Here is a 15579-nt window from a genome sequence, read left to right on the forward strand (position 1 = left end):
TGGCAACTATTGACCTGGATCTTTGACCTAAAATTTCACCTTGAAATAAATAGGACTCTTCCAAGCCTTATGTACAAGCCGTGCACAACCCTAGGTCTAGAAGTAAAGTTATCAAGTAAAATCCTATTTTCTTCTTTTAGCCACTGTCAGTCAACTTCTGGCCTTCTGACCCTAAAATCAATATTTATTTTCTTACACAACCTGCAAGTTATCCACAAAGTTTGGTGAAGGTATATGGTTAACAAATAAAATGTCTGTTCAGACCCTTATTTCTTCCAGTCAGTAACCTTTACCTTCACATTTTGACCCCAAAATCAAAATAATTCTTATGTTCTCCAAATGCAAGGAGTTCAAAAGTTTGTTACAGGTCTATCTGGCTGAAGAAATGATATTGTGCCAGAAATGGATGGATGGACTTTATGCCCAGAATGTCTTCTATTAATGTTTGCTAAAATATTTGGGCTTTAGAAGTTTTTAGAAGAAGGCATTATAAGGCTTTTCATTACAAGCAATGGCAGCCATACTGGAGGTAGAGGGGACTGATACAAGTATGCTTCAACTAAAATAAGATTAAAATTAGTCCAGTGTTTGTTAAAAATCAAAAATATCAAATGTTAAGAGATGACGGGTAATTAAAATCCATGATATATGCCAGGCAATACTATTAGCTCACTGCCTTTATAGTCATGTGAGCTGGACAGGACTGAAAGAAATAACAATATAATCTAATGAAGTTTACACTTGTATAGAGAAGAGGACGATTCTGAAAGTTAGTCTAGCAAACCATTGCTTTGCTAAGGCATGCAAATTCATATACTTACATGCATCCTCTGAATGATGTTCCTAAAAGGATTTTTAAAAAATAATTTCAAATTCATCATTCATTCTTCTTATTATTCTTTGAATTATTTATTTCAAACAACCTAAATCTATTTAAATATCAATAAACCTCGAATAATTCTAAGCTTGTAATTATGGTGTAAACAATTGGCAATATTTTTAACTTGCAAAGGGTACTAGTGATATTTGTCTGTTCTGTGAGGGAGGAAAAAAGGCAGGTATTGGTCTATTAAAACAAAACATATTTCACTACAAGTAGAATCCCTAATTACACTGCTGATCAGCAGTTATGAAGACCAAGATAAATTCAATCTATATCTGCTGGAGATAACCCACTGGTAAACTCGAATTCATGAATTTAAAAAACGTTTCCAATACTCTGGAACTCTGCTCTGGAATAGTATTCCATTTGAGATTAGAAATGCCCACTCTATTTCCTTCTTCCAAACCCAATATATCCAGTGGCTTCAGAGATGCAGCTTAAATAAATGAATTCCTTTGTATGAAGGCCTCAAGGTAGATTAGTTTTTAGTTAATTGTGTTACCCTCTTTAAATAAGGTCATTATTATTATTATTATTATGACAAGCATACCATGATTTTTTGCAAGCTTAAGACAGTAAGTACTATAATTCAATGTCAGAATAACATGATCTACCTGGTATCGTTGTTCATATGTCAGCTTTATTAGTAATTAACAACATACCCAATAATTACATTATACACCTGATTTGCAACATTGATAGAAACAACCAAATTGCTCCACATATATCTTTTAAAGACACTATTCACATGAAGATGTACCCTGTTCTGAAAAAAAGTACCAATTTAAATAGGTTGCTTTATAAATAGCATAACATTATCATTGAATTTACAATTAAACATGGACATTTACTGGAAATGATTCAATCTAAAAGTCTGTGGATAAAACCAAATGTTCCATATCACAGGTTTCAGAGCAGAACCAGTTTTATTACTGTTATGTCCATTTCATTTGAGCTGTAATTTTTTTCAAACTATTTATTCACTGAAAATAAAAGTGCTCATTGTCTAATATTATAGTCTTGGAAAGAGACAATAACTGGGAATTATAGTAAAATTCAGATAAGGATATATTCTTGGATTGTATTATTGTGATTCAACAAAAGACTGTTGGCACATCACCATGACACAGGCCACCATAGGCACATAAACACTTTCTGCATTGGATTTAATTTGGAATATCACTAAAGTTTGTTCAGAACAGTAATCATTAGGACTTTTGTTCAAAATTCTAGCTTTATTTGGGATTTATTTCGCAAAACTAAGTTCTTTTACATTTTTCAGTTTGTATTCTAGGGAAATACATTATTTGTTGATTTTACAAAACTTGTTGGTTCACACTATTTTTATTACTTATTTTAAGACCATAGAGTCATAATAATATAACCATCAATCCTAGACAAAAAGTCACAAGAAGATTTTCAAATTGACTTCTGATAAAGAATCAGATCTGACCTCCAAGTTATGGATTAATCCCAGTAAAGTATTTTGAATGAAGTGGCAGGTTTCTTAGTATGATGTTTCTGAGAATCCTGTATATCAACTAGTTGTTGAAATACTATATGATGGGCAGGAACAACAATTTTAATCATCAGATATTACTACTATCATCCTGGTAAAGGCTCTGGGTGAAGAAGCTAGACAGAAGGGAGGAGCCTTAAATTGAAAACTTCCTTGCTTGGACAGAAGCACTGTGGGACTGGAAGATGAGGATGTGTAGGTAAGCATCTTGATAGTCCATAGAGCCCAGCTATTCACCTTCATGACCTTCCTGTCTGAGGCTGATGCTTCCGTCTTGAAGCAGTCTTCCATATTAATGTGTATAATGGAGAAAGATAGATAGCAAGACAAAATTTTCCTACTTTCTTTGTAACCAGTAAGATAGATCTGGGAATAGAATCATGGGATTAGTGCTATGTTTGTAAAAGTTTTGTATTTTTGATGCTGATACAGGTCAAATCCTTCTATCCCCCATAACTCTGTCATCACATTACACAAGCATACATGTGAGTCTGCATAAAACCACATATAAAAGGTTATCATGAGGTGACTATGCCAGATGATAGTCACGTGAGGTAGAAGGCTTCAACCTAGATCTGTAACTAAAAAAAAACAATTACCACTTTACTACTACTGTCAATCACGCGATCACAAAATTATAAGAGTGATAATCAAGGTTTCTAATTCAGAAACTATAATACAAGTGAAGTTCTCAGTTCACTGGCAAACAGTTACGTGATTTTCACTGCCTGTAAAACAATCACATGTTATGGGTCACTAATGCCTCGGTTCTGTATCTGTGCATGAAGTCATCAATGATTATCCATCTCCACCAACAGTCTCCAACTCTGTCATGCTAATTATGCAATGCTATCAAGAAGAGTTAACTAAGTGTATTGCAAGTGCTTTGTGACAATGCTAGAAATTCACACATATTCATAAATGCACTCGTAGTGAGATTTTAACAGTGCCAACAGTCACACTGGTTAATACTGATATGGCTCCATAAAAGTTGCTGTTGCTGCAACTCCTGCTACAGTCAGACCAATAGTAGTTGCCATGGCGATTCTGCAAACAGCATCTACAACCACACCAATCCATTTGGATTTCATGAGTCTCTTGGGTGATTTTATCACAGCTTTGTTTGGCTTCAAATGTTTTATGTTTGTACCTCTGAGGATCTACTCACTCATTCACTCAATCATTCATAACAAACATGCACCTGGGTCACAATGCTATTAACACCAAGCTGGTTTCAAGTTGGTATTAGGACATCAAGGTGGTCCCAACTGTTGATTTCCATTTAAGCCAGTAAAAGATTATATTGCAGTGTGTACAAGGGTTTGGTAATACAATTCTGATGCAGATATTCATTGACAAGTGGAGGAAAATCACCACTGATATTTGCATCACCAGTCAACCTATCCAATTGGGCAACCTCATCAACACGTTTAGAATCCATCATGTATATGTAAGGATAAATCGAATCTTAAGAACAAATGCCAGTGATGGTTAAGTATACATCCAGATAAATCCACTGAACTGAATTTCATCTCCGATTACTTATGGCAATGATTTTGCCCACGTGAAAATTATTGTAACAGCATCACATTATGTAATGGGCTCAAATGGCAGCCTGAGTTACATCTTCATATTCCATCAACATTTATTTTGAGGCTATGTTTCATAGTTACTTGCCATGCAAAATCAACCTGAACAATGATTCGCAACAAGTATTTGGTATGAGTGAGTAATGACAGACTGGTGTGAGCCAAAACTAAAAAATGACAAGTAAATGCTATGATCAGTGAAGGCTAAGCATAGTAATCAATAATGTATATGGTAATAAGTCAACTTTACCAGCAGTGGCCATTCCATAATGCCATATGGCATTGTTGGTAGTCCCTTACAGGTTAACATAACCATGTATTTGGCTCCGAAAAAACCGTGTGAACATCTCACCAAAACTAAATATGTGGCTGAGAGGAATCACACCAGAAAACATTAATGAACAAAAATGAAGCAGTTGTTGACGCTGAAAAAGTTCAAGTTTTAAACTGTTGCTGGCACCAAGAACTACAGCTTGTATGTCTGCATTAGTGTTGCTGGAATGATTTTGAGGTCATGCAGTAGTATACGATTTATGATCTGCATGTTCGAATGAATCCTTATAAAACAACATACATGGGCTAGTAGACTCTGCATAATTTTCACTGTATCTGGTGAGTCCTGGCATGGCAATGTTTTAAAGAATTGCTTCAATTTCCTTTAAGTTGATGGAATAACGTGTGCTGTCAAACAACACCATAATACCATTATTAACAGCTCCAAACTTAGTATCATTGTCCTGTACCAGTTTACCTTCAATTTACTTTAAGTTTATGGAATAACGTGTGCTGTCAAACAACACCATAATACCATTGTTAACAGCTCCAAACTTAGTATCATTGTCCTGTACCAGTTTACCTTCAATTTTCAAGAAGACTTCACATGGAAAAATATACCAAGATGTGTCCTGCACTTGTAGTTCCACTCTTAATGGCCTGATCTCCCTAACTGGATACAAATAATACTGGAATCTGTGGCACTGTGATCAACCCTCACTGGTGCTATCCTTGTCCCACGTGGAATCAGGTGTATACTGGACTTTCACTATTATTTTTACTTTTATATTACTGGTTTCATCTAATAACTTTTGCAAGACAATCCACTTTCCATCACTTGATTTGCAATCACTGAATCGCTATACACCAATGAGTGGCTTCATTAATGATTTTTCTGCCTTTGGTTGTGCTAAAAAAATCAAAAAAAATAATGAACTGCTTGGAATCCTGGATTCTTCAACTCTTTTATTGCCATCAATGACTCATCGTTACTAGTTTAGCATTCAGTGGAGCAAACAAGTTCAGGATTGTGAGCAACTTTGATGCTTCTGTGAACAATTCCTCGAAAACAATTCACATAGAGCCATTTTCGTAATGTTATGAAATGTTTTCCCCAGTTGACAACACACACTAATATCACATGTCCATGTACAACTGTCACTGTATAAAAATATCAGGTCCATATCTAATTTACAATTTTCAAGGTTTCCCCATGTAGGTCAAACTTGTGCCAGTCCTGTTTCACAAAGGTAAAACAAATATATCCCAACTGACCATTATGACATAGAAGATACACGGGCACTGCATAAGTAATTGATATCAATCACCAGTGGCCCCAGTCAGGCAAACCTAAATAACATATAACCTTGTTACACTTGCGTTGCTGAGGCTGTGGCTTCAGAACTACTACTTGTTTGATCACAAGTCAAATTCACCTGAATCTTTGTGGTAATCTTGAAAATTTTTGGCATGATACTGTATCCCATGTGTATGATTTATTGATCCATGGAAATCTCATTAATCAGCTGAGAACTGATTTCAATAATGATTGGTTAATAACACCTGCGTATGTTGGAGATTTTATCGGCATGCCAGAACAGAGTGCGGGTTGGTGTATGCATACAAGTATGTCAGCCTTTACCAGTCAACAACGTGATACTCAGCTGGAGCTCATTATATATTGATTCAACCTCATATATGACCATTGGAAGCCCAACAACACTCCAGTTTGCACCACCATCTGCCAAAAGAACAAGTGAGTTTTTCAAGTTAAAACAGCTAAATGGCTATGACTGAATATTCGGACATCTGCGCAGATTGCTCCGTGGTGATTAGTGTAGAAAAAATTCACCATCAAATTCTGGTTTTGTTGATGAGATAGAAATTCATTATTGGTGTCATCAATATGTTCATGCATTAATACATGAAACATTTCAGGGTATGTGAAGTCATTCTTGGGCAACCCACCATCACCATGGTGGTTTATATAACATTGTTTACCTCTTCTTTGGTTTCACATGTGGGCTTGAGCAGTGGTGCAAATGTTTATTTGAAGCCCTTTCTGAGATCTTCTACATTTGCCTCGACTGTAACACATCTGACACACTTATGCTTAGCTATAACATTATGAATCTTTGTGAGCAGCTTTGTGGCCTCACTCCTCATAAAATGCTATTAGGTATTACTGACAGACTTTGACCTGTTTCTCAAAATCATTTAAATTGTCATGTCCTAACTGGCAGAGCTTTGGCTCAATATTCTGGTCAAATCAATTGTGCAGAAACTATATGGGTCCAATGTAACCAATGCAAACATTCCAAAACTCATCCCATCAGTTGTCATTTGGCAAACAAAGTCCAATGAATGTTTGCAAGATCATGCATGTTAGTGCAACAAAATATCAGCATTTTAACAGTTGTTTTGGATTACTTTAGGCATGTGTGCATATCACTGAATCACATAGATAACATCTGTGTTCTTGTGTCTACCTCGGGAAAATATCCTTGCGGGGTTGTCTTGGTGTTCAAGCATCAAATCATGAGATACACAATGATTATTCTAGCTTGAATCAAGGTCATCAAAGTTAGGGGCTTCACTGATTGTGGAAAATAAATTAAATGTTGATGACTACAGTGTCTCTGATGACTGAAGCACCTCTGCGAAATCCTTGAGTAGACCATAACATGGGCATTTTCTGATGGTCCAATCACGTACAAGTGATTCCATGTTAACCATCAAATAATTAGACTCAACAAAAGTTGGGTTTTCCCGGATCAGGCTGGGCCAATGTTGAATGTGTCAAATGAGTTTGGAAGCATGTCACCATGCTTGGGTAGTCTAGGCTTTTGCTTGAACAGAAAATTCAAAATAGTTAATTTCCTTTTTCATCATATTGCATTAATTATAAATTGCTGTATAATGCAGTCATGCCTTCATTTTGTGCATGACGATGCATGAAAACTCATATCGCACAACATGGGTTCAAACAAATAGTCAAGCTGAAATCACTGGAACTTGTGTTAGATGTGGAGCAAAGAAGTTTACATTAATTATGTAGGACCTTCCAGATCCACCAGTGGACTCAAATGTGGGTATAAAAAGTCACCAATAGTAATTTTGTTAAAAAGTCACCAATAGTAATATTGTTAAAAAGTCACCAATAGTAATGTTGTTAAAAAGTCACCAATAGTAATGTTACTAAAAAGTCACCAATAGTAATGTTGCTGCATTAATGAAGCTACCCAGGACACCATGGAGCAAATATCCTGGTGGAAAACATCTATGTCTCCCTCTAGGACCTAGGTACAAATGCTGTGGGTTCTGGAACATGATTGGATATGACATAATTTTAACAACCAACCAAAGTTTGGGGAAGCTCCAATAAATCATTTTCATGCTGCATATTATTGACATGATGTTGCCTATAAGACTTCAAACAATATCTCTGTGTCAATGGGCCAATATAAATTTCTTCCACGACTTGAAGGTTATTAACCCTATACTTAGAGAAAAAACTAGCCCTATGTACTACAGTTGGAGCAATTATTGGAAAGTCGAAACTGCCATTGGAAGTTAGCAAACACCACAAAAATCACTAATGGGGTTACTTTGGCCAAACTATCATTGTGGTGGATTTACCAACTCACACCAAGAAAGATTTCCTGTGGATGGTTTGATGCAAGAACACCAAATGAAGTTCATCAGGATGATCTATTGTTTCTTCAATATGGCTGGGTACAAGGACACACATACAAGTATTTGTTAACTATTTTAGATGCTGACAGCATATGCACTTAAGTAGAACCATTGATGTCTAAAACTCTGCAAATATTGCATATGCATTTAAATGTATTTATACACATTGACTGCAAAGAATTTCTTGGAGCTGTTGCTGTGTTTTTAACAAAATATAAGGTGCAGGTTCATGTTGGACATTTTACCATACATTATGACTTGACTATTGTGGAATGATTTAACTGTACACTTGCACAATGTTTATTCTGACACCAGTATGAGCAGGTCACAGATCCAGATCACAGTGGTCTCAAAAGTGGGTAACATGACTTCCATAGTCACTGAAGCTTTAAATAATGAAAACACTTGCATGATTGGATGAAAACCTGCTGAGGCAATTTGGAAGAAGTCTGTCACTGTTACATACATATTGATTTCACAACCACCAACATTAGACAAACTTGTAAAAAATTTAATTTTTTAAATGTAGGCAACGGGGGTGTTAAAAGGTGGACAATGTCATTCTACTGACCCTGTATGGTTCATTGATGTATTTACAATCTCCGACAAGACTTGTACTCCAAAGCGGCAAACACATCACCATTTGGTGGGACAAAGTCCACCAAGCATAGCATTCATCTGAGATGGGCTACAAATTGTTCTCGTGGATGTAGATCTACTGCCAGGATTCATTTTTTTAGATCTGTGCATGCTTGTATGCATAAGTAGTGTTTCCATTAGAGTTAATCCACTGTTTGTTATCAAGCAGGGATAAACTTACCTTGATGCAAAGATACACAGCCATATGATGTTTCTTTGACCAGACAATATTTGTTGTGTGTGCTATTTCACATCATTTGTGAAGACATTTCACATACATCTCGTGCCGTAGATCCTTTTGTACAATCACACATTGAATTCCTTTTGCCTTCTGGATGCTTTTGGAGCCACCAACCATAACTGAACACATTTTGGGTTACAGTCCCACCTATTCCTCAACAGGCTTGCCTGAACACGTATCTATGAACATACTGCTGAAAACTAGGTGGTCTTGCTGATACTCATTGGTATCAAATTTATTTTTCAGATTGGGTAAGCCATATCTGTGTACACATCATTGATTTTGATGTGCACCAGTGAGTCTATGCCCATGTACAACATCTTCATGCCATTACTAGATTGCAGTTTGATCTCATCATAATAAAAGTCGTACATTAGTAGTATGGATACATTCAGCACAGACATGCCAACATTGACTGGCTTTGTCAGCTTTAATTTAGATTATTTTACTGTGTACAGCAATGAGTCAAAGCTCTTCTGGGACTCAAACACTGGATCCACATTGAGCCTTGTTGGATTGGTTTGTCCACTATCACATACAAGGTCAGCTATGATTTGTTCTTGTACATTTTCTATAATTTTGCCAAATAATGCATTGTTCATTAGTTTCAGAAAGTCATTTCAAAGTCATTTAACATGACTGTTATCAGATTCATTTTCATCTGAATGTAAGAGGTCATCCACACACGGTGAAATCGCAGTGCCTCGGGTAAACTTTACAAACACACACACACCCCCTGCCATAAATATAACTAGGTTTCATAGATAGACTATATAATTAACTTTCTTGTGCAGGTTCATACTAGCTTCATACACTCTGTGAAACTGCTGCCATTGTCACTTATAATCCAACTGATACAGGGATAACCAAACCTGTGGCACCAACAACACTTCAGGGACCAAAGGATAATTATTGTGGCTGCTATAAAGATTGTCTGGGTACTCCAGGTCAACTGAAAATAAGTATCCAATATGGCTGTTTTTGTCATATTTTTCCATGTCTATGTGAACAGGATTAATCAATTCAAATCCACCAACAGGCAAGCACTGCATCAGTGACAATTTATACAAGTCGTTAAAATCTAAATATATGATGCAATAAAATAGATTAAAAAAATGCTAAATTGACAATAAAAAGAAAGTAACTAACCTTGTGTTGTTATCATTTAATCCTTTTTTCAACATGAGCATTAAAGAATAAAATATATCCACGAAATCCATGTAAGTAGCGTAGGCTTCCATACTGTAGCATGTATCAATTATATCTGATACTACACACCACGCTGTTCACTGACATGAACATTGAGAAACAATTGTGTGTGGTTGTGCTCAAAGGTTTGAACATGTTATCCGACAAAATCACAAACAAGAGGGAAATAGTCAACAGATATCTAGAAGACGCCATTCACGCATGACATGGTGTTGGGTGCAAAATAATCAAGATTGAATTATATCCAGGTCTACTGTATGACAGTATGTCACAAATAAAAATTATCATTTGAAAACACATTCACTTAAGTGCAAGTGACAATCTTTTCACCAGCTTGGGTTACAAAATTATCCTTACTATTTACCTCCAGACATCAGTGCTCCTTTGTATTAATTGTAACCAGATGAAGCTTAAATAAATAAATTCCTTTGTATGAGGGCTCAGGTAGATTAGTTTTTAGCTAATTGTGTTACCCTCTTTAAATAAGGTCATTATTATTATTATTATTATTATTATTATTATACCACAGATGCCAAGCACAAAGAAACCCTAGTGGTGAATAAACACAACTGGCAGCGAACAGTTAACTCCTTCTTTGAACCTACCAACAGGACATCAAAGACAAAAGGTTATTTTTATTACAAAGCAAGCTGATCTCAGAAGTCAACTTTGGTTACTTTTTTTTGTAAAGGATATCAATACAAAATTTAAGGTTATTTTATTGCAAAGCAAGCCGACATTGGAAGCTGACTATGAATTCTGTGAAGTGAGCTGACTTTTTTAAATTTTTTTTTGAATCTACAAAGACAGCTGAGATATGGAAGCAAACTTGGGTTCCTTTTCACCTGTATTCACAGAAATTTTGAAAATAAATTGAAACAATGGAACAAATTTTAAAGTGACACAATATAGTGCTTTGTGCACAGATGTCAATGACCCAGCATCACCCAGAATATTTGGATAAAATAAAATGTGATGAATTCATGAAAGCCAGAAGAAAAGCAAACGATTTCACAAACAAGAGGGAAATAATCAACCGATATACTGAAGACAACTGCCATTCACGCATGACATGGTGTTAGATGCAAAATAGCCAAGATTGAAATATATCCAGGTCTACTGTATGACAGTATCTTGCAAATAAAAATCAGTATTTGAAAATACATTCACTTGAGTGCAAGTGACAATCTTTTCGCCAACGCAGGTTACAAAAGTATCACTACTATTTACCAGCAGACATCAATGCACTTTTGTATTAATTATTACTACAGATGACAAGCACATAGAAGCCCTGGTTGTAAATAAACACAACTGGCAGTCAGCAGTAAACTTCTTCTTTGAACTTACTGACAGGACATCAAAGACAAAGGTTATTTTTATCACAAAGCAAGCCAACCTCGGAAGCCAACTTTGAACTCTGAAGCCAGATTTTTTTTAAAGGTTATCAATACAAAGCAAGCTGACCTCCGAAGCTGACTATGGAGTCTTTTAAGTGTGCCAATTTTTTATTTTTTATTTTTGAATATACAAAGACGGCTGAGATATGGAAGCTAACTTTTGTTCCTTTTCACTGGTATTCATGAATTTTTTTTTAAATAAAGTGAAACAATGGAACCATTTTGAAAGTGACACAATATAGTGCTTCGTGCATGAACATCGATGACCCAGCATCACCCAGAAGATTTGGAGAAAATAAAATCACGTGATGAATTCGTGAAGGCCAGAAGAGAAACAGATCATTTCACTGACAATACGATCATTAACATGGTGAAACTCTAGTGTACTTTGATTGCATTTCTGGATTGACTGACGATAAGATGGGGGTCAAAAGTGTGAGAATTAGCAAGACTAGTGCAGATTTGAAAAAATCTGACTTTTGTCCTTGCAGTTTCCGCTTCAGGTGATGTGTTGCCTCTAACAATATTTCATGGTGTGAGAAAACTAAAAAAATATTCATGTACTGAAAGAATGGATCATACATGTGCAGAAGGGTTGTGTTGATGAGATGCTGCTGCAGTGGATTAAAGAATTTTATCTCAAGTACAGTTTTATATTTTTTAAAATAAAGTTTCAGTTGGAGTGCATTTTTCGACATGTAATTTTTGATTGATTTAAAAGGTGTCCCAGAACAAACAGTGCAAAAAAAAATTACTTTTAAAATTAATTTATGTGTCCCAACAAATACGGTGTCCCAACATATACAGTAAATACGGTACATCTGTTCTCAAATACAAGGTTTTAACAACAATTGTGGAACAGACATTGTTTGCATATAGAGGTAATACATTCATGAAACAATAATGAATGGAAAGCATCAATTGGTGGCAGCTTAGTTTCTACAAAACTGTCCCATCTGCTCATGTATGCTTGGGGATAAGTAGACCGACTGTTCTATCAGCAGCACCACTGCACTGATGAATGATTGTATATTTATTGGGGCTAGAAGTAACAAACTGCAATGAGTTAGTGAACTGCAGTTGACATTTATTTTTCCATATTGGGGATTATGCTTATTGGCACCTGTAATACTGCTGCAACTCCTTGCATGATCAGATGACCATCATGCCCACACAGGTGATGCAGCACAACAAGGAATTTTATTTCCCTGTGGTAAATTTGCAACTATAGATTCCATACACTGTGTGTAACCATTCTATACATGCCAGTGATGTGACAGTGAACATGTACATTTTCCTTGGTGAAGACAAATACACCATCACAGATCCAGCAATGAGTGGCCATGGAAAACTTGTGAATTTCACTGCTGGTCATAATCATGTCCACAGGCAAGAAAAACTGTTGTCATAACTTTGAGCAATTTAAGAAACACCTCATTCAAGTCCTGGCAATGCACAACATTGGTGGCTCAATCTCTCCATCTTAACCATGGAGGTGCCTGTGTGCTGTAATGTTGATGTCATTCCAAGACACATCTCTGAAAGAAGTTTCAACACATCTTTACCTGGCTTGTATTTGATCAGGATAATTACCTAATAATCTTTTAAATCACAACTATGACATTTATAAAACTCAAACTCGGGGCCTTGCAACTGTTATGCTTTTGTGCACAGTATCAGTGGCAATAACACTACAGTGTAGTAAAACCTGCAGAGCACTTGTTCAGCTACTTATGATGTATTTTTAAGTCCATGTAAATTATGGGACTTTCTTCTTCTGTAGCACTGTAGTGAATTTCAGAATGTTCTTCAAGGGAACTGGCTTCTATTGAAGATTTTGGCCAATTCAACCATAGTGAAAGTCATGGTCCATGAGCAGTTGTCGAGTGCTAAATACATGCATGCAACATCTGCATGGAAATTTCCTACCCCCAAACGTACTGTGCCAGTATACCATTCGTGGAAAATCTTTCATCAACATGTAATGATACCATGACTCTGGACTATGCAACAATAACATATCAATATTGTACCAAATACTTCTCGCTGTGGATTTCAAATCAGTTGCTGGACTTTATTCCATACAAATACATTGATGGCGATGTCAGGATTAAACCATTCAAACTTACTGAAGTCAAACACTTGTATTGGAAATTCTATGTTGCCAAACTTATGTTCACCTAGATGTTGTTGGTAATTTTGAGGTTTGTCTTTATCACTGTTCACAGGATACAGCACAAATATAAGCGCCCATTCAAAACATCAATTGTCATCATTTTTCACATTGATTACAGATTGCTGCAGAATCTGGCAAAAGGAATGTAACTTGACCTGCACAAAGGATCTAACAGGGAAATATATATTGAACTTCCATCCTAACCTTGCATTGGTGAATTTTTCCAATGTCTTGAGAATCCCCGCAAAAGATTTGTGATTTCATACATTAATGGTCTTGCTGTCAGGATCACAAAAGCATTGCTATGAATCCATCAGTTTGTAATTTGTAATGCATCATCACTGTCATGGTTAAGTAGCATAATCAAATTCACATGGAGAAAATTCTACATCTAAATGTGGAGTTGCCTGTGCACTGAGATGTTAATTTAATTCCAGGACACATCTTTGAAAGAAGTTTCAACATGTCTTCCATCTGGATAATTACCCGATAATCATGTAAATCACAATCATGACATTTACAAAACTCAAACTTGGGAACTTGGAACTGCCATGATTTTGTGGCAGCATCAGTGGTGATAACAGCTGCAATAGGGTGGTGAGACTCTTGTTAATCACCAACCACCTTTGCTATTATTGCCCGCTTGGCTCAAGCAGAATTCTTGATGTAATACTGTGCTATTTCATGAAGTTGCTTCATGGTCAATGTGGCACATCTGCAGAAAGTTTCAACATTACAAGTACCTTGCTTTTCATCATAACACTTGGTATTGTATCTCACACTCTCATGCAACTTGCTTGAGCTAACTGATTGTAGTACTGACTGTACTAAACCAGGGTCAGAATCTACAATTGATTAAATCCTGGCTATTATTTCATTGACTTCTGTATCTTTTTTCTCAATGCTCATCACATCTTTCTACATCATAGGATCGATGAGTCTTTGCCTGTGCATGAGATAATATTTGCGAATAGATCCGCATGTTCAGCAAAGCTGATTATGCAACATTACTCCAATACCACATGAAAGACACGGTCAAGCACATAAAGAAACAATTAGTAATATGGGAAAATGTGATTTACAGTATTCATAATGGCATTTTCTGCCACTGTCTTCATATTTTCCATGGCATACACCTTTGCAGTGATTGTGTCCTAATGCCAATGAACTTCATAGATGTGAAAACTTTCATTCATTTTTCCAGTCATCACCATTTATGAGTCCTCATAGGTATGTGGTGATATTGTGATCAGGAGAATAAAATCTAGCTTATATATTAGAACTTTATCGAGTCCAACAAGCAACCAATCAAATCTGGCATTATAGTAAAACAAATTTGTAAATCAGAACTTAATGCAAATAAACAGGCAATTTTCTTGATTTAATGCATCTTTATGCACAAATTGGTAATGTCTCATAAACACACAAAACAGAGATACATTGTGTTTCTATCAATATTTTGAAAGAATTATTAGAGTACCTCTTAGTCTGCTACCTACTGAAATGTTGGTAAGAAGAGGACTGGGCAGGTCAGGAAGTGACTCGACCCTATGCTGAATATCTCCCTCTTTAATCAGGTCAGGGTGACCTTAGGCTTCCTGTTCTGAATCTAAAGACCACACCATTTAGTGATAGTAGGGCAAGAAGGAGTATGACTGATTATATGAACACCTTAGATCTTGGGAAACCACTGTATGGATTAAACAAGTGAATGAGGACTCTAGTCCTGGAGAGCTATCCACAATAGGTCCTTTCTCTGATCTAGCAAGACCATATGTACAAAAATGGAGAATCTCAACTGACAATGCCACTGACAGCAAGAACAAGTATCTCACTGTCCTGGCAACAATCTTCAGATGTCTCTGCAAGGTCATGTAGGAAAGGAGGGATGTGCAAAGCTATGATAACTAATGTTGACTCCTTAATTACACTGATTGGAGTGACTTGTGATCCATCA

General features: G+C 36.1%; 1 protein-coding gene across 1 annotated transcript in view; it reads right to left on the reverse strand.

Annotated features, from left to right (window-relative positions):
* Positions 1-735: 735 nt before the first annotated feature.
* LOC149773036 (uncharacterized) overlaps positions 736-15579 on the reverse strand; it is a 100498-nt gene continuing 85654 nt past the window's right edge. The window contains exon 15 of the mRNA XM_089946828.1: positions 736-843. Coding sequence (XP_089802954.1) covers positions 736-843 — 108 coding nt within the window. The remainder of the gene's footprint in view (positions 844-15579) is intronic.

The sequence above is a fragment of the Sinohyriopsis cumingii genome, unplaced genomic scaffold (assembly GCF_028554795.1).
Source record: "Sinohyriopsis cumingii isolate HCF-2022 unplaced genomic scaffold, ASM2855479v2 utg000913l, whole genome shotgun sequence".
Classification (NCBI taxonomy): Eukaryota; Metazoa; Mollusca; class Bivalvia; order Unionida; family Unionidae; genus Sinohyriopsis; species Sinohyriopsis cumingii.